Source organism: Sorex fumeus, unplaced genomic scaffold, assembly GCF_029834395.1.
Source record: "Sorex fumeus unplaced genomic scaffold, SorFum_2.1 ptg000043l, whole genome shotgun sequence".
Taxonomy (NCBI): Eukaryota; Metazoa; Chordata; class Mammalia; order Eulipotyphla; family Soricidae; genus Sorex; species Sorex fumeus.
The window spans coordinates 18,072,667-18,092,914 of record NW_026606100.1 but is presented as its reverse complement, the minus strand read 5'-3'; the positions used below and the strand labels follow the sequence as shown (position 1 = coordinate 18,092,914).

The 20,248-nt window shown below is 39.0% G+C and overlaps 1 protein-coding gene across 1 annotated transcript in view; it reads left to right on the top strand.

Annotated features, from left to right (window-relative positions):
* SLC16A9 (solute carrier family 16 member 9) overlaps window positions 1–15,233 on the top strand; it is a 48,626-nt gene extending 33,393 nt beyond the window's left edge. Inside the window, exons 3-5 of the mRNA XM_056120665.1 lie at window positions 9,575–9,670; window positions 11,503–12,417; window positions 12,831–15,233. Of these exons, the coding sequence (XP_055976640.1) occupies window positions 9,575–9,670; window positions 11,503–12,417; window positions 12,831–13,009 (1,190 nt within the window). The 3' untranslated portion in view covers window positions 13,010–15,233. The remainder of the gene's footprint in view (window positions 1–9,574; window positions 9,671–11,502; window positions 12,418–12,830) is intronic.
* Window positions 15,234–20,248: the final 5,015 nt, after the last annotated feature.

Below are 20,248 nucleotides of genomic sequence, written 5' to 3'. Positions count from 1 at the left end.
ACAAGTAAACCCTGAGCACCACTGAGTATGGCACAAAAAACGAGAGAGAGAGACAGAGAGAGAGAGAGAGAGAGAGAGAGAGAGAGAGAGAGAGAGAGAGAGAGAGAATGAATTTCAAATTCTTCCACTTTTTTTTTCAAAAGGTAATATATGGCCTCACATGCTGGGGGAAAAGGCAGCTGATATAGAGAAGGGACCACCAAGTAAATGATGCTTGGAGGGCTCACTCAGGATGGGAGATGTGTGCTGAAAGTAGACTATGGACCAAACATGATGGCCACTTAGTACCTGTATTGCATATCACAACACTCAAAAGGAGGGAGGGAAAGTAAAAGGGAATGTGCCTTCCGGGGGAGGGGGGGCTAGTGGAAGTGGATGGGGGAAGGGTACTGGGACCATTGGGGGTGGAGAATGGGCACTGGTGGAGGGGTGGGTACTTGATCATTGTATGACTGAAATGTAAGCATGAAAATTTGTAAGTCTGTAACTGTATCTCACAGTGATTTTTTAAAAAAAGGTAATGTATCTGAAATATGTAGCCTTGAAACAATTTTTAAAGCATTTTTCTTTTTGTAGTCTAAGGTTAAAAGTTCAAAAGTTGCTGTTTTCTGGCAATGGCATTTAGTAATTTGAAATGTCTTTCTTTTCTTGTCTCTAATACCTAATATTTGGCAGAGCCCTGACAACTAAATCACAAAAAAGCAAATTCATTCTCCATCCAAAGACTCTTTAAAGTATAGTCTTAGTTTAGAGTGACATTTCTTTGACTTCATAAAATTGACTGTTCAGAAACAGTTCTGGTGTCTTGAAGTGTCCCATATGCAGGAATGACAACTGTGTACATCAATCTGACACTACATCTAGCTGACGTATTTTCTTCTTAAATCATACAAAAGGATGCTTTATTTTAAAAGGCTTATTTAAAGTGAACGTTGCAAATGTATCTCACTTCATTAGGGGGGAAGGTTGGGTAGGAGAAGGTTCCCAAGCAGTGCTCAGGGCCAGGGACCACTCCCAGCGATACTTGGTTAATCAGTCAATTGGGCCAGATGGTTCAATGCTTTTGTCCCTGAAATGATGCAGAGGGAGGGAGGAATGTGGGAGGGGGGTGACGGGTGAGGGGCTGAAAGGGGTAGGGAGAAGGGGCATGCATGACATTTTTTGTTCAAACTAAAGTCCTAATAACATTTCACTTAGCATGATACGTTTTGTGTAGTACCACTTGTATATAAATTTCATGACTTCATCTTTTCTAACAGCTACTTTGACTATATTTTTTACCTCTCTGGGATATATTCCCAGGAGTCGTATTGCTGGGTCAAATGGGAACTCAATTTCTAATTTTTTGAGAATCATCCAAACTGTTTTCCAAAAGGGCTGAACCAGTTGGTATTCCCACCAGCAGTGAAGGAGAGTCTCTTTCTCCCCATATTTCCGCCAACATAGGTTGATTTTGTTCTTTTGGATGTGGGCCAGTCTCTGTGGTGTGAGATGAGACCTCATTGTTGTTTTGATCTGCATCTCCCTGATGATTAATGATGTAGAGCATTTTCTCATGTGCCTTTTTCCCATTCGGATTTCTTCTTTGAGAAAGTTTCTGTTCATTTCATCACCCCATTTTTTGATTGGGTTGCATGTTTTCTTCTTGTGGAGTTCAACCAGTGCTTTGTATATCCTTGATATCAACCCCTTATTGGATGGGTATTGGGTGAATATCCTTTCCCATTGTGTAGACTGTCTTTGTATTTTGGTCACTGTTTCTTTTGAGCAGAAGCTTCTTAGTTTAAGATAGTCCCATTTGATATCTCTGTTTTCACTTGCTTGGCCAGTGGTGCGACATCTTTGAAGATACTGTTAGCTTCAATGTCATGGAGGGTTTTGCCAACCTTGTCTTCAATGTACCTTATGGATTCTGGTCTGATGTTGAGGTCTTTAATGCATTTTGATCTTACTTTTGTACATGGTGTTAGGCAGAGATCTGAGCCCATTTTTTGAGTGTAGCTGTCCAGTTTTGCCAGCACAATTTGTTAAAGAGGCTTTCCTTGCTCCACTTCACATTTCTTGCTCCCTTATCAAAGATTAGATGGTCATATGTTTGGGGGGAGATGTCAGTATGTTCAACCCTGTTCCATTGGTCTGCAGCTCTGCCTTTGTTCCAGTTCCATACTGTTTTAATTGTTACTGCTTTGTAGTAGAGTTTGAAGTTAGGGAAGTTGATTCCTCCCATTTTCTTTTTTCCAAGAATGGCTTTAGCTATTCGTGGGGGATTATTGTTCCATATGAATTTCAGGAGTGTTTGCTCCATTTCTTTGAAGAATGTTGTGGGTATCGTTAGAGGGATTGCATTGAATTTGTACAATGCTTTGGGAAGTATCGCCATTTTGACAGTGTTAATTCTCCCGGTTCATGAGCAGGGGATATCTTTCCATTTTCTCGTATCCTCTTTTATTTCCTGAAGTAGCGTTTTGTATTTTTCTTTGTGCAGGTCCTTTACCTCCTTAGTTAAGCTGATTCCTAGGTACTTGATTTTCTGGGGCACAATTGTGAACGGGATTGTTTTTTCATGTCACTTTCTTCTCTCTCACTATTTGCTTATAGGAAAGCCATGGATTTTTCCTGTATTGATTTTATAGCCTTCAACTTTAGTATACATGTCTATTGTTTCTAGGAGTTTCTTGGTAGAGGTTTTAGGGTTCTCTAAGTATAGTATCATATCATCTGTGAATAGTGAGAGCTTGATTCTTCCTTTCCTATCTGAATGCCCTTAATATCTTTTTCTTGCCTAACCGCTATTGCAAGTACTTCCAGTACTATATTGAACAGCAGTGGAGAGAGTGGGCATCTTTGTCTCGTTCCTGATCATAGAGGGAAGGCTCTCAGTTTTTCCCCATTGAGGATGATGTTTTCTGTAGGCTTGTGGTAGATGGCTTTAACTATATTGAGGAAAGTCCCCTCTATACTTATTTTGGCGAGGGTTTTCATTACAAACAGGTGCTGGATCTTGTCAAATGCTTTCTCTGCATCTATTGATATGATCATATGATTATTATCTTTTCTTTTTTTGATATGATGGATTATGTTGATTTATTTCCGAATATTAAACCATCCTTGCATCCCCGGGATGAATCCCATTTTGTCATGGTGTATGATCTTTTTGTCGAGTTGTTGAATTCTATTTGCTAGTATTTTGTTGAGAATCTTTGCATCCATGTTCATCAGGGATATCAGCCTATAGTTTTCTTTTCTTGTGGTGTCTTTGTTTCCTTTTGGTATTAGAGAGATATGGGCTACATAGAAACTGTTTGGGAGAGTTTCTGTTTCTTCAATTTTCTGGAAGAGCTTGAGAAGAAATGGCAGTAGGTCCTCTTTAAATGTTTAAAAAAATTCGCTAGTGAATCCATCTGGACCTGAGATTTTGTTTTGGGGAAGACTTTTGATTGCAGTTTCAGTTTCCTTGATGTTAATAGGTCTATTCAGGTATTCTAGATCTTTGATTCAGCTTGGAAGATTATAGGAATCCAGGAATTTATCCATTTCTTCTAGGTTCTCTTGTTTCATGGCATGCAGTCTTTCTTTTTTTCCTTCTTCTTATATTTATTTATTGAATCACTTGGGAAAAGTTACAAAGCTTTCAGGTTTAAGTATCGGTCATACAATGATCAAACACCTTTCCCATCACCAGTACTCATTTTTCACCACCAAGAACCCCAATATACCGCCCTCCCACCCCTCCCAATGCCTGTGAGGCAGATGATTTCTACTTAACTCTTCTCTACATTGATTGCATTTATCACTTCGACAAAAGGTGCACCATTATTCTATAGCTGGTCACAACAAATCACAAACATCCTGTTATTCGTCTATTGCCTCGAGCAGACCCCAGTAACGTCTCCTTTGTCCTAGCCCTGAGATTTTTTTAAAAAGTGCCATATTCAAGGCTCTTTCAGAGTTAGGAGAATGGGACCCTTCATTGTTACTGGTATTTGGCATATTGGGTATGCCATGGGGAGTTTGCCAGACTCTGCTGCGTGGACAGGTTACATTCGGTAGCCTGCCAGTTTGTCCAAAGTAGGAATGAGATGATAAGATGTCGTGCAGCCGCGAATGCGGCCGCACGCTTCCGGGAGCTGGGTTTTATAGTCTCTGAGTCTTGGCCATTGATGGGATTACACAGTGCCAGGGGGCCAGTTGTTGGGTGTGACCCCCGCCTACTGGAATTTGGAGGATCTGGGTGGAGGATGCTCAGCCCCAATCCAAGTAGGCTTGGAGATCTCAGTGTAGCTTCACTATAGCTGGTATGAGAATTATATAATGTCTCGTGGCTGCAAAGGCGGCTATGCGATTTTGGATTTATGCAAAGAGCCAGATAATTATGAGATTGGTTTCTGTGCATCTGGTGTTATGGCTGTGCCAGAGAGCCACTCATGGGGGGCAACTCGTGACCTCGGTAGGGCATGAGGACGAGCCGGTACTGTCCCCCTTCCCATGAGACTGCAGTTACCCCATCACCGCTGGCTCATACCTGGCTTTCCTATAAGCTCTGACGTTGTGGCCACCTTGCTGCCAGGGGGGAAAGGCAGAAGGGAGCAACACCCTTTCCCTCCCGGAGAGGCAGGGCGCCATAGTTTAACACATGGTCCATTCACTTTTCTGCCACAAGCTGCCAGGCTCTGGATTAAGTCCTTTTGCCTCTGGAGCCATGGCCATGCCAGAGAGCCACTCGTAGGGGGCAACTCGTGACCTCAGTAGGGCGTGAAGGATGAGCCGGTACCGTCCCCCTTCCCATGAGACTGCAGTTGCCCCGTCACTACTGGCTCATTCCTGGCTTTCCAATAAGCTCTGAGGCGGTGGCCACCTTGTATGCGGTCCAGATGCATTTCTGCCAAAAGCCTCTGGGTTTCAAGATTTCTTTCTGAGTCTCTGGGATCATGGCTGTTAATCAGCTGGATCAGGAGCCAGAGAGGCTGTTTGTAGGCGGCGACTTGGGGTCTTGTTGGGATGGGGAGGAATGGGCCAGTTCCACCCTCATCTGGTGAGGCCCCACATGTCTCGTCATTGCAGGCCCAAACCTGACTGTCCAGTGGCCTCTGGAGGATGGCGATCACCATGCTGCCAGCAGGAACAGGACAAGGCATGAAACCTATTTCCACCTGGAGTGGCCCAGCGCCAGTAACCTACTGCAGGAACAGGATGCATTTCTACCAAAAGCCTTTGGGTTCCAAGATTCGTTTCTGAGTCTTTGGGATCATGGCCGTTAAGCAGTTTGATCAGGAACCAGAGAGGCCATGCTTCCAATTATATAGCTGAGCCGGAGGTGGTTTGTGGGTGTGTCTCCCACATACCTAAATTTTGGCCATTTACTTTCTTGGTAAACTTTGCCCCAAGTTTTTGGGGTCTGGCCAAAGGCACAGCATCAATTTTGTGGTATCTGAAAGTCTGATGGTGCCATCAGGTTGCTGATGCACTCACTTCACATGTACAGATTGACCTGCTGGCAGCACCATACCCCCTGCATGCAGGCGTTCAAAGTGGTCTCTGATGATCTTTTGAATATCTTTGGTTTCTGTTGTGATAGCCCCATTCTCATGTCTGATTCGGTTTATTAGCATTCTCTCTCTCTCTCTCTCTCTCTCTCTCTCTCTCTGCGAGTCTTGCTAGTGGTTAATCAATCTTGTTTATTTTCTCAAAGAACTAGCTGTTGGTTTCATTGATTTTTCGAACTGTATTTCGGTTTCCATGTTATTGATTTCTGCTCTGAGTTTTATGATCTCTTTCCCTCTGCCTGATTTGGGCTCCTTTTGTTGTCTTTTTCTAAGATCTTGAGTAGTGAAGTCAAGTTGTTTATGTGGGCCCTTTCTACCTTCCTGAGAAATGCTTGCAGAGCTATAAAATTTCCCCATGACATGGCTTTAGCTGAATTCCATAGGTTCTGGTAGCTCCTGTGTTCATTCTCATTTGTTTCCAAGTATCTTTTGATTTTGTCCTTGACTTTCTTCCTGACCTACTCATTGTTCAACAATGAGTTGTTTAATTTCCAGGTGTTTTATTTGGTTCTCCGTGTCTGTGTGTGATTCACTTCTATCTTCAGTGCTTCGTGGTCTGAAAAGATGGTTGATACTATTTCTATCTTCCTGATTCTATTGAGGTATGTTTTGTGTCCTAGCACATGGTGTATTTTCTTTTGGGAGGTGTAGAGTCCTGTAAAGGTCTATAAACCCTCTCTCTTCTGTTTCTTCTTCAGAGCCAATGTTTCCTTGTTGAGTTTTATTCTTGTTGATCTATCCAGAGGTGATAAGGCGATGTTGAAATCTCCGGCTACTATTGTGTTGCTAGCAATGTCCTCCTTAAACTGTTAGCAGTTGTTTAAATATTTAGCTGTTCCCTAATTAGGTGCATATACATTTAAGAGTGTGATTTCTTCCTGTTGTACGTATCCCTTGATGAACAGAAAATGGCCTTCACTGTCCCTTCTAATGTTTTTCAACCTGAAATTTATGTTGTTGGATACTAGTATGGCCACCTTTTTTGACGGAGCTTTTGCTTTTAGGATTGTTTTCCATCTTTTAACTTTGACTCTATTTTCTCTGACTGTTCATATGAGTTTCTTGTTGGGAGCAGAATGTTGGGTTCTGTCTCTCAATCTGTCTTGCCACTCTGTGTCTCTTAATTGGTGAATTTAGACCATTGATGGTGAGAGATTATTGTTATGGGGTTTTGTGTCATCTATCTGTAAGGGTCTTTTGTGCTTGTAGGGTTTGTCTTGTCTTATAGTAGCCCCTTTAGCCCCTCTTTTAGGTTTGATTTTGAGTCTATGAAGTTCCTGAGCTGCTGTTTATCCACAAAATAGTGTACCTTTCCTTCGAGTTCGAGTGAGAGTTTAGTTGGATAGAGAATTCTTGGTGAAGCGTTCATTTCAGTGAGTTTTTTTTTTTTACTATATCCCACCATTGCCTTCGGGCTTGGAGGGTTTCCTCTGATAGATCTGCTGTGAATCTAAGGGGTGCTCCTTTGTATGTGATTTCCTTCTTTGACCTTGCTGCTTGCAGTATTGTATCTCTATCTGTGGCATCCATCATTCTAACTATGATGTGTCTTGGAGTGTTTTTGTTAGGGTCTCTTTTAGCTGGCACCCGTCAGGCTCCTTGAATTTAAATGGCTGCATTTTCCAGCTCTGGGAATTTTTTAGCAATAATTTTTTAACCATGGATTTTTCATTAAAAGATTGTTTCCCTGACCTTCTGGTACTCCAATGATCCAAATGTTGTTCCTCTTGGAATCATCTCCTAGGACTCTGATTCACTTTAGAGCTACTTTGAGGTTTCTTGCCATTGTTTGTTGTTGCCTGTTGGCTTGGTGCAGCTGATCTTCCAGCTCACTGATTGTGTCTTCAGCTGTGGCCATTCTACTGTTGAGGGCACAGACTGAGTTTTTATTTCATCTACGGAATCTTTTATTCACGATGTTTCTGTGCATAGCTTTCTACTCTCATTTCTTCCGGATTTTTTCTATTGTCCGATCCGTTGCTACTTTAATGTCCTCCTTCAATTTACTGGATATCTGTCTCACTGTTTCATTGAATTCATTGAACATCTTCATTACTTCATATCTGAATTCTTTCTCAGAGAGGTCCCTTAGGTGAGTAGCACCTACTGAGGCTTCTAGACTCTTTTCATCATCCTCCCCACGTAGTGGGGATTTGTGTTGTTTCTTCATGTTGGTGTGGATGTATGGAGACTGAAATGTTACTTGAGATTGCTTGGTATGAGTAGATTACTTGCGGCCGTGTGAGCTCACCCAAAATTAGGCCAAGCCCACTTCAACAGAATCCACACCCACTTCTGAAGAGTCCACGCCCCCTCAGGTACCTGGTGTGTGTTGGGGGTACAAGCTATGGGGGGATGAAGACCACAGCGTTGGGGACAAACAGGAAGAGGCTCAGTGATGCTGTGCGTTCCAGGGTCCCAGAGGACGTGTGCATGGAGAAAGCCAAGTCCCGGGTTTGAATACTGACAGATTAACTGACCTGGGGGCGGGGAAGAAGACTGTTCAGAGTTGGGGATGAAGAGGAAGAGGCCATCTTATGTTATTTTAAATGCCAGTTTCCTCATGTCCTAGTGTCTTCTTTCTATTCATAGTCCAAATAGCAATTAAAAGACTTAAAGAATATATAACAATGACTTAAAATTCAGTTTTTATCTGTTTATGTAGAAGAAAGCATAAGAATTATAAGTTAGAAACTAATGGAAAATCTTATGAGAAATCATTTGGGCATGTAAGGTGCTTAGTAAGGAAGAAAAGATTAAATCAACAAATGAAAACATAGAAGAATCTGGAAAAATATTTCTTTGAGGCTTTAAGAAGAATAAATTTAATTAATTGTAAGGTTTTAAAAAATGATAAGTATTTCAATTTAACAAAAAAATAGTATAGCAAACTAACACATGCCCACCACTTACATTTCAATCAATATTTTTTTTTAAATTTTTAGTGAAACACCATGAGGTACAGTTGTAGATTTACAAATCTTTGTGCTTGGGTTTCGATTATACAATGATCAAATACCCATCCCTCCACCAGTGCCCATTTTCCACCACCATGGATAATATCCCTCCCACCCCCATCCCTCCCATCTCATCCTGCCTCTGTGGCAGGGCAATCCCTTGTGTTCTCTCTCTCCTTTTGAGTGTTGTGGTCTGCAAAAGAGGCTTTGAGTGGCAAACATGTTCAGTCCATAGTCTACTTTCAATATGTATCTCCCCTCCTGGGAGGATCCTCCAAACACCCTTTATTTGGTGCTCCCTTCTCTATCTGAGCTGCCCTTTCCCCTAGAATGCCTGGCTGGCCTCTAAGCTATGGAGTAATCCTCCTGGTGTTGATCTCAGCTATTCTTGGGTATTAATCTCATATTTTCAATCAATATTTTAATATTAAGAGTTTTCAGATTTACTTGCTTCAACAGTTTTTTTGTGAGAAAAGATTTTAATCTAAATTAAGACATGGTATTTTGTTTTTAGTGAGTATCTATTTCTAAAAGATAGCCTTGTAAGTATAAATTTTACCTTGAGGAGAAGGTATGAGAGCTTTAGAGTTCCAACTCAAATGCTTTGTTTTTAGCTTTGTTTTTGGTGTGTGTGAGCTATGAGCTTTTAGAAAGGTACTTGAAATAAAGAGAATTGAAAAAAAAAGTTTGGAGAATTTAAGGGACAATTGAGTTGAAGCCAAGGACTGGGGAGCAACATATTTAAATAGAAAAGTTTGATTTAATTTTGTTTGCTTTATGATGTAACTCTTTTCTCTTTTACTCTATAATGTCTTTATTTGAATTTGCATTTTTCATTCATGTTTCAGAATGAAACATTTTGCATGTGCATTTTTTTATGGTTGACCTGCCTTAAGGTGGGTATAGAGTGAGAACAAATGTTTATATTCAAGCTGTGAAACTGATCGTAAAGGAGTCTAGGAGTTCATATTCTGAATAGTTTTAGTTCATTGTATCTTCTATTGGACATGCTTACTGTTTTGCATTAAAGCAATACAGTGTGTCTTAATTTATGTAATTAATTTTTATGCCTAGGTCTTGGATGTGGTTTATTATACACAGCAACAGTGACCATTACCTGCCAGTATTTTGACAGTCGCAGAGGTCTTGCACTTGGATTAATTTCAACAGGTACCTTTACAAAATAAGTTTAGCATTGTCACTAGTTAGCCTTCTAATCAGTTACCAAGCACAGGGGCTGGAGATATAATACAGTGGGTAAGCACTTGCCTTGTTTGCACGAGTGTTCTGTATGGTTTTCTGGGCTCCACCAGGTATGGTCCATGTGTAAGAGCAAGGAGTAAGTCCTGAGTGATGCTGGATATGAACAAAAACAAACAATAAAATATAGAATACAGATTATTTCAACCAACTACTCCTTAGCTGCCACCCAAGTAGCATCATAATTTTTCTTATTGTAGTTTTAGGAGCAGTAATAACAAATCTCAAAATGGAGACATTACTGGGCCCGCTCGAGCAAATCGATGAACAACAGGACAGTGCTACAGTGCAGTGCAATTTTAGGAGAAAATTTGGTTTTTCACAATAAATAGGTATACCTTTAAAAAGAACAAATCAGATGCTAATGGACTGGGGATGTAACTCAGTGGTAAAGTCCAGACTTTACCTGTTTGAATACCTGGCTTGGATCCCAGTACCATATCAAACAGAAAGATCAAGCAAACCCAAACCTTAAGAAATATCTATAAAAATTGGGGGCATTAGACATATAATGTAATGAAGGAAAGAAAGCTGATGGTCCCAGTAAATTTAGAATCAAATACTCATAAGGTTATGGTCCAAGTAAATTGAAAATCAAGTGTTAATCAACTATGGTTCCAATAAATTTGGAACCTTGCTAAAAGTAGGAGAGAGCACTCAGTAAAGAATTCCTGAGAAACGTAGGATAAATAGAGGGAAAATTTGGGGGTCACCTAGGTAACTATCCCAAGACTCATGCTGAACTTCTCTCCACCTCCATTTATTATGGATCTTAAACTTAAGATCAGCTTATTCAACCCTGCATCATAAACAGATAGACGTAGCTCTGTCCTGTTTTCTCTTACGGCACTTCTCAATGATATTTTAAAATAATTTTGATTTTGAAGCATTACATTAAAATTTTGAAAGAACCATTTGAGAATGCTGCAAACTAATTGGATGTATGTAACCTCCCATTCCAGTATATTTGATGTGATCTGTATTTAAAAAATGAAGTAATTATGTAATTGTATGACTTTGTAAATCAGATATATTTGCTAACTTAAATACCCTTTGAAATTCTACTTTCCTATTTATATGAATCATTGATTCTATTATTTCAGTAATGTGTTTGCCAAACCTCTGTAAATATCTTAAAACTAAAATATAGTTATTATCTCTTGGAGTCCAACTAATTGTGAATCATATGCACAGCGGGTAGGGCGTCTGCCTTGCATGTAGCCAACATGGCCGACCCGAGTTCGATTCCTCCGCCCCTCTCAGAGAGCCCGGCAAGCTACTGAGAGTATTCGATATGCCAGACACAGTAACAACAAAGTCTCCAATGGAGACGTTACTGGGCCCGCTCGATGTATATATAAATATATGTATATATACATATGTATATAAATATATATAGCTTTGTTGTCTGTAGTACATTTCTTGACCTTTGGAGCACTAGGTGATTTTAATAATCAGTTAAAAATAATTATAGGACCTACCCAACATGATCATCATGATCAGTATATAAGACCATGCAATTTAAAGTGCTCAGTCTTAACTATAAATAATTCTTTAAATAAATATTGTACTATTACTGTGATTTCTCTTACCATTAGCTTCAGTATTCTTATGATTATAACACAAAGGTCCTATAGATTCCAGTGGCAAAAAGAAATTGGCTTGGGGATACTAGTAATGATTGTCCTAAGAGCCCCAAATAAGAAGTGATTAAGATTTATCAGCTCCTCCTTCTTTTTTAGGTTCAAGTGTTGGGCTTTTTATTTATGCTGCTCTGCAGAGACTACTGATTGAATTCTATGGACTGGATGGATGCCTGCTGATTGTGGGGGCTTTAGCTTTAAATATTTTAGCCTGTGGCAGTCTGATGAGGCCCCTTCAGACCTCTGATTGTCCTTTGCCTGAAAAATCAGTTCTGGAAAATGTACCAGACAGATATGCCATGTACAGCGAAAAGGAAAAGAACCTGGACGAGAACATAAATATTCTAGAGAAGAGATATAGCAGTGAGGAAATGTGCAAGAACTCATTGGCCGCTGGTGACTGGAAACAAGAAAATGCCCTTCATGAAAAGCCAGCTATGGCACGCACAAGAGAGACTGAAACATACAAAAAGAAAGTTGCAGAACAGACATATTTTTGCAAACAGCTTGCCAAGAGGAAATGGCAGTTATATAAGAACTACTGTGGAGAAACTGTGGCTCTTTTTAAAAACAAAGTATTTTCAGCACTCTTCATTGCTATCTTTCTTTTTGACATTGGAGGCTTTCCACCATCATTACTTATGGAAGATGTGGCAAGAAGTTCAAATGTGAATGAAGAGGAGTTTATTGTGCCTCTTATTTCCATTATTGGCATTATGACAGCAGTTGGTAAACTACTTTTAGGGATACTGGCTGATTTCAAGTGGATTAATACCTTATATCTCTATGTAGCTACTTTAATCATTATGGGCCTGGCCTTGTGTGCAATTCCATTTGCAAAAACTTATGTCACCTTGGCAATTCTTTCTGCAATCCTAGGATTTCTGACTGGTAATTGGTCTATTTTCCCATATGTGACTACCAAGACTGTGGGAATTGAAAAATTGGCCCATGCTTATGGAATATTAATGTTCTTTGCTGGACTTGGAAATAGCCTTGGCCCACCAATTGTTGGTAAGATATTTATCTTTCTGTCACTCCATTTCAGTGTTCTTTATAATATCTCCCAATATAAAAATTCGTATAGCAATTATAGCACAAGTTGGCACAAAGTTTGCAGGAAGTGTGTTATGGTAATGATTTATTTAAAAGTACTCTGATATAGTTTTAAAAGCCAATATGTTTGTGCAGAATTTTGAATTAATTTTTTATATTGGAGACAATATAAATGCTTCCTTATTCTTGTCCAAAGAATTTTTGGACAAGAATTTATTTAAGAGATGCTCCCTCCCAGTAGGCTACTTTGAAAGTAGATGGGGTAATATATGTTCTAATCTTAACTGACTATAAAATTGATGAAAAAAGTACGTGAAGCTCTATTCATATGAGTTTTAAAAACCTTAATTTTTTTATTACTCTCTTTTCAGGTTGGTTTTATGATTGGACCCAGACCTATGACATTGCGTTTTATTTTAGTGGCTTCTGTGTCCTCCTTGGAGGTTTAATTTTGCTACTTGCAGCTTTGCCCCCCTGGAATGCATGCAACAAACAACTCCCCAAGCCAGCTCAAGCAGTCTTTTTGTATAAAGTTGCCTCTAATGTTTAGAGAAATGTTGGAAGGCATTACTAGACTATTTTTACATAGAAAAATTTCAGTATGGCTACTCTGAATGAATTGTTTTAGCATACTCTATTCTCTGTGTACTGTATATGTAGCATCTATCTCATGCATTTCTGTATGAAATTTATCTCTCTTTTTAAAAAAGGAAAGGTTCTATTATGTTCTATAAATGTTCATAAGTTTTTGACTTTGTAAGTTTTGGTCAGCCTCTAACGCTTTTTTTTCTGTGCAAAAATAAAAAAATATATAATGTCTCTGCTAATTCCTACAGTTCACTTGCAAAGCACCCAGAGGGGACTCTTCTGTATTAAAATTAAAGAAAGCTGCATGATGAGATCTGTGAATGCTATAGGGATTAAACAAGTCTCTTCTCTATTAGGTTCACTAGTAAATAGAAAACCCCAAACCTGTTAGGAAATGAAAGTGGCACCTGAAACAGCATTAGGAATTGCAGTGGAGGGCCAGAGAGAAAGTAGAGTGGATAAGGTGCTTGCCTTGCATGCCCTTTACTTGGGTTTGATCCCTGGTGCTGCATATAGAACTCTGAGCACAATAAGGAGTGATCTCTGAGTGCAGAACCAGGAGTAAGCTCCAAGCATTGTCTGATGCATCCCAAAACAAAGAAGAAAAAACAAAACAAAAGAGAATTGCAGTGGAGGGAGCTGACTGTTTTAAAAACAGGATATTATTAAATTCACCAATTCTCAAATCATATTTTATTTGCTTGTAATAAAGCAAAGTTTTGTTATTTGTAATGAAGTACCCTTGTGTTTGGTGCCCATAGAACTTGCACTGTTTCAATTCCTGAAGCATTGCTGAAATGTAGGCAATTTCAAAATAGAGGAATATTTACTATAGCCTGTCTTCATGATTGGCCACTGTAACCTCGCTCATTTTTGTTTGTCAGCATCTGCTGGACTGATATCTCCCAGGAAATGCTGATTTTACCTGCTTCCAAGCTGAAAATGCATATTAAACCATTCTGTTCTGACAAATGGGAAACATCCATTTGCTTCAAGCACAGTGAGAATGAATTGCAAGTCCTTGCATGTCTTCTCAGTGAAGCATGTATTTGCTACTATCAGATTTTACTATTCTCAGTTTTTAATTCAAAGGCAGAACTTGAAAAGGGTGTGTGTGTGTGTTGTGATAATATATGTGGGACATGGGAAGGGAAAGGATAATAAGAAGTTGAAACCCCCATACAACTTCTTCAGTCTTAAGACAAATGTTCCAAGAGGGAAATTCATGTTTAATAAATTAACATTCTTTTGACTTTTAGATTTTGCTGTGCGTGAGAATTTTTTATGATCACTTAAAAATATAATTGCCCAAGTAAGTCCCATTCTCAGCAATTTTAGTTCGTAGGTTGTGGACCAAGAATCTTTATTTTTAACAAAGTCTTCAAGGGATTATGATAACACAACCTGAATTGAGGATAACTGTCATAAGATTGGCCATAGAGAAGAATATATTCTCTTAATGTATAAAACAAAACAAAACAAACAAGAACCAACTAAACACACACGATAATAAGTGATTGAAGTAACAGTTTTTAAAAATAAGTAACCAGGTGTGGTTTTTTAAGTAAGAGACAGCCTTCCCATCATGCCAAAATTCTATTTTCTTTTCTCTTGAAATATATGATTATATTATACTTCTATTGTTGCTTTCTTCGAAGGCGTCTAAAGCACTTTAGAGGCATGAACCTCCACAACACCTCAGTGAGGTATGTAAATAATGCTTATCTATGCAGTAAACCTGGAGATTGGGGACTTTTTTGATTGAGCTAATCTGACTTAATAATGCAGTTCTGGAATTCACAGCTCCTTGGATTAGTGCTCCATGATCAGACTTCGAAAAGGTTTCTGTATCTCATTCTTTAGCCACAGTCAAGGAAGTGAATGAAATAAGTGATGTTAAAAACATTAAATGTTTTTGTGTTGATAGTTCCTTTTCTGGTTAATAATAAATTCAGGAAATTGAATAGCCTAAAAAAGTTGAACATTTATGACATCTTACATTCATCAATGCTGATAATTGTACAAATGCTCCTCACTTTGTCTGCTCATGTTCTTCAATATGTACATCATCCATTGTCTTTGAAATGAATTTTAAGTTCCAATAAAATATTTTTCTGGGATTTTTTTTTTGCATCAGTTTGGTTCCTTTTTTCACTTCCCCTATCACTTCCCAATTATAATGACACTTCACTTGAGTAGAGAAAGAGAAATTACCTGATGTTCACTTCACATTCCAGAATTTGGTGATTGGATACCAGCATACTCAATGTCATATTTGCTGAATTATTTGAATGCTTGCAATCCAAAAAGTGAGTATGTGGGGCTGGAGCTATAGCACAGTGGGTAGGGTGTCTGCTTTGCATGTGGCCAACCCGGGTTTGATTCCCAGCATATAACAGCATACTCAATGTCATATTTGCTGAATTATTTGATTGCTTGCAATCCAAAAAGTGAGTATGTGGGGCTGGAGCTATAGCACAGTGGGTAGGATGTCTGCTTTGCATGTGGCCAACCCGGGTTTGATTCCCAGCATCTCAGATGGTCCCCCCCAGCACCTGTGCATCACCGGGTGTGACCCTCCCCCCCCCAAAAAAAAGTGGGAGAATGTTTTTGAGGAAAGAGACCAATTTTTGAGATTTTGAATATGATCCCATTAATCATTAATGATATCCTTATTTTACAAACACTTTATATGTTTAACCCTCTTATTAGCCCTGGGCTGGAGCAATAGCACAGAGGGTAGGGCATTTGCCTTGCACGCGGCCCACGTGGCCGACCCGAGTTCGATTCCTCTGCCCCTCTCAGAGAGCCCGGCAAGCTACCGAGAGTATCTTGCCCCACGGCAAAGCCTGGCAAGCTACCCGTGAGGTATTCGATATGCCAAACACAGTAACAAGTCTCACAATATTACTGGGCCCACTCGAGCAAATCAATGAACAATGGGAAGACAGTGACAGTGACATATTAGCCCTGTGAAATGGAGATTACTATTCTTGTTTCGTGGTACAACATATGTTTTTCATAATTTGGGCAACATAGTACTTGTAATTCATTTATAAAAGTAAAATCAGAAAAGTAAAATTAAAACATCTGAGAGTGTTGCTATTAAACTAAATATTTAGTAAATAGGAGAGATATTTATTTAAATTACTATTTAGGACTTGTTTATTCCCAAGTACTAGTTTTTCCAAACATGCTTTATAATATATTTATTTGAATATAACCCTTATTTTGTGAGTCAAAAATATACTTCTTGATATTCTAAACTATATTCTAAACTATGTGCCCGGTGCTAAACTATGAGTTGGAGAAAGATGCAAAATAGGAATGTTGTTAGTTTGATAGGGACCCTTCTCCCTTATTTTTATACCTCCGTGCTTCTGTTTCTCCTCTTTCTGCCTCTGTGTCTGTCTCTCTGTCTTTCTGTCTCTCTCTCTCTCTCACCCTCTCTCATTCTAGGAGTAAGTGAGCTTATTTTCTCTAGGGTGACCATGCCATCAGGGGAGAACATTCATCCAGCAGCTCCAACTTCTAAAGTTCCCATGAGGAACAGTTTCCAAGAACCAAAAGTCCAGCATGGAGAGGTCACGACCTTATGGCCATGTTATGCTGGGCAGAAATTCCTGTGACCTTAGATAGCCTTAACTTCTCAAAACCAATAAAGGATTATCTTAGTTCAGGATGTTCTAGGAAATAAGGAAGAACTCTAGTTTGAAGGGAATACTGTCTTATTTTTATCATTTACTTAGAAATTTGTACTGAGTGTAAGATATAAATAACCAGTACCACAGAATTTCTTTGTTGTTACCCATGATCTACTTGATGCACAGTCAGTTGTGTGAAGGGGTTAATATGATCCTTTGGGTAAGATGTCCAGTTTCATCAATTTTAAAATGAAAAGATGAAGAACACATGAACACAGTCAAAGATAAAGTGCACATGCTTACTAAGGCTGTGGTTCCTCAAACAAATTGCCTGTGCTCAAATCTAACATCTAGAGTCTTGTGTCTGAATGATTGTGAACAAATTATTTAACCTCTCAAACTCTCAGTTTTCTCATTGTCAAATATGGTATTGTGTGGATTAAATAAGATGACACATCTACTTTCCTGATAAATTTGTAATAAACTTTAGCTATTATTATTCCTCTTGCCACTCTTCTATGGTGTGTGACTTGCCTTAATACCTGAGGGAGGTACTGAGTGGTTCCAGAGCACAGGTGTAAATATTTGCACTGCAAAGCTCATTTAGAACAAGATTAATTAGTCTACCTTTTCTTATCCTTAACCTGTATAACAATCACTGTTCTTGCCCTCACGCAAGAGCATATTCTTGTCTAAATCTGTTTTTTCTTAGAGATTTAAGACTCAGCACTTTTTTTTTTGGACCAGCCATTCAGAATCTCTGCAATAAAATAAAACAAAACACATACTGTTCCTCTAGGAATTAAATAATTCCATTGCGCACACTGAATTGCCATGGGAATTTGAACTATTTTTTTTCTCCCTCAAGAACTCATCATCTGAACTGCTTGGGAGGTGAACTTAATACTGGCAGAATGCAAAATACTCTGATTTGTTTATTGATCGCTAACTGGCTTCAGTTTAGGGCCCTTACCTCACTGCCTTCCCCGCACACCTTTGAGACTTCCCCTGAGGGAATCTGGTGATTCCTGGCCAGGTCTCTGAGATTCTATTGCTGGCACGGCTCACATTAGTTGCTTATCAGTGCATGCACTCCTTGCTCTAAAGAGTCATTTACATTTCTTCTTTTCCCTTGTAAAGAATGTTTAAATGTATATTTTACCTTTTAAGTTAATGTTAATGAGTGTTTTCCTCCAAGTTTTACTTAGATGTTGTTATTTATAATACTGTTAATAATAGCATTTCAGGCAGTGTTCCAATACAAAAAAAGTTTATTTAAAATTTTTAATATTATTTTTCTAAGCAGCATGTTTTTGTTTTTGTTTTCTTTTTGGGTAACACACACAGGGGTTACTCCTGGCTCATGCACTCAGGAATTACTCTTGGCAGTGTTCGGGGGACGTATGGGCTCCTGGGAATCAAACCTGAGTCAGTCGAGTGCAAGGCAAAGCTCCAGCCCTCAAGCAGCATGTTTTTAATAGGTAGTGGTTAACCGTTTCCCTGCTGGTAGTCACCTTCATAGTGACTTTTTAAAAAGTTCCTAAAATGATAATAAAGTCATTATTGGTCCAGTTTAGTACTGAAAACTACTGCACACCTAAGTTTTCATAGAGTATTTCTAACCATAGCTTCTTTCTGAACTTGCTGCCCTCTGCTTCCTTCCCATCCTTCCTACCAGTTGGCCCTCTAGTTTTGTGCTGTGATCCACCAAACAGTTTTCACCTGTGGCCCATTGGAATATCCTGGTGGCTATATGGCCCCTTAGTGAGAAAAAGTGATTAAGACCACTTGGAGACTATCATGCTGAATAAAGAGAGCCAGGAGGAGAGGGACAAATTCAGAAAGATCTCTTTCATATGTAGAATATAAAGAAATAGTAGGGGAATAACAAATTATCAAAGGCAACAGGTTTTGAGAACTGGTCTATAGACCTGACAGTTGGTGTATCTGTGTTTACTAAGGGCAAGGGTAGAGAGATGAAGACTCCAGTGAAGAAGGAGTCAGAGTTACACTGGGGTGTTTACCTAGGACTCCTGATTAGGAATGTCTTATTCTGTCAGATTAATTGATACTCTCAGAACGGTAGCATCCAGTTTTGCACCTGTATCATTTCTTCTTGGTAGCAGGAATGGAAAGAGGGAAGGCATTCATTCTTCTCTCTAATCCTTCAGCAGCCCAAGGCTGTCTGTCCCGCATCACCCGAGGTCTGTTCTCTCTTCTATCTCAGATCGTCATTTTTCACTTGTTGTGTCTCAGAGTTTGACGGAATTTGAAAAGCTACCAGTTTGAAAAGCTACCCGGCTCGGCTGGGCTGGCTGTGCACAAGGCAAACAACCTACTGCTATGTTATCGCAAAAACCATGCATTTAATATGATACTTTAAAAGATAAAATATAAGTATTGGACTTTTAAGGTAGGGAGTGAAAGAGCTTGGTTTAAGTGATTGGCTTTTCAATATGGTACTTTAAAAGATAAAATATAAGTATTGGACTTTTAAGGTAGGGAGTGAAAGAGCTTGGTTTAAGTGATTGGTTACTAGGTGCCTTGCATTGTGCTATGTGAATACAGAGAATTAATGTTCCTGCGTTCCTGGAATTTAAAGTTTAGTGACTGCAGACAGAATGATGCAATGGTCAATGCTATGATGGAGTGGATTGTCAGGTGCAACAGAAGAATGTGATATAATTGTGCTTTAGAAAATCTTTAGTTTACAGGTAATAGAGCTGATGTTGAAAGCTAAATATTTACTTACCATTTAGATCATTATTAATCACACTTAACCAGTAAGATCACATAAGTTAAGGTTAATGATAGGATAATGAATACAGTGATGGCAACATGAAAGATTTTGTATGCTATAAAGAAGAGTTTAGATATTGAAAACCTATGAAGATTTTTTTAATTGAGATAAGATTAAGGACATATGTTTGTGACTTTTGTTATATGTATGCGCCTGTCTAATTAGCATTCTAATCAACTCTTCTATTATTTTAAATATTTCACTGGGCTCTCCTCCACTCAACCACTCCCTATTATACCATTATTATAATTTATATCATAAGATATTAATTGTACTGTTCATAAACTTCTGATAAGGTCATATTCAAGATCTAGATTTTTGTGGGTGATTTTATTTGTTTACCATAATGATCTTCAGGTTAGCACATGTTAACTGAAGATAAAATTTAAATTTATTTGTTAAATTTACTTTCATCTATATAACAAATAAATTTTACAAGAGTATGTATCATCTGGGCTGGAGCGATAGCACAGCGGGTAGGGCGTTTGCCTTGCAAGCGGCCAACATGGCCGGCCCGAGTTCGATTCCTCCGCCTCTCTCAGAGAGCCTGGCAAGCTACTGAAAGTATCTCACTCACAAGGCAAAGCCTGGCAAGCTACCTGTGACGTATTTGATATGCCAAACACAGTAACAATTGTCACAGTGGGGACGTTACTGGGTCCACTCGAGCAAATCGATGAACAACTGGAGGATAGTGACAGTGATAGTGATGTATCCTCTAATATTTTCTTTTTACTTGCTAAATATGTTGATCTTA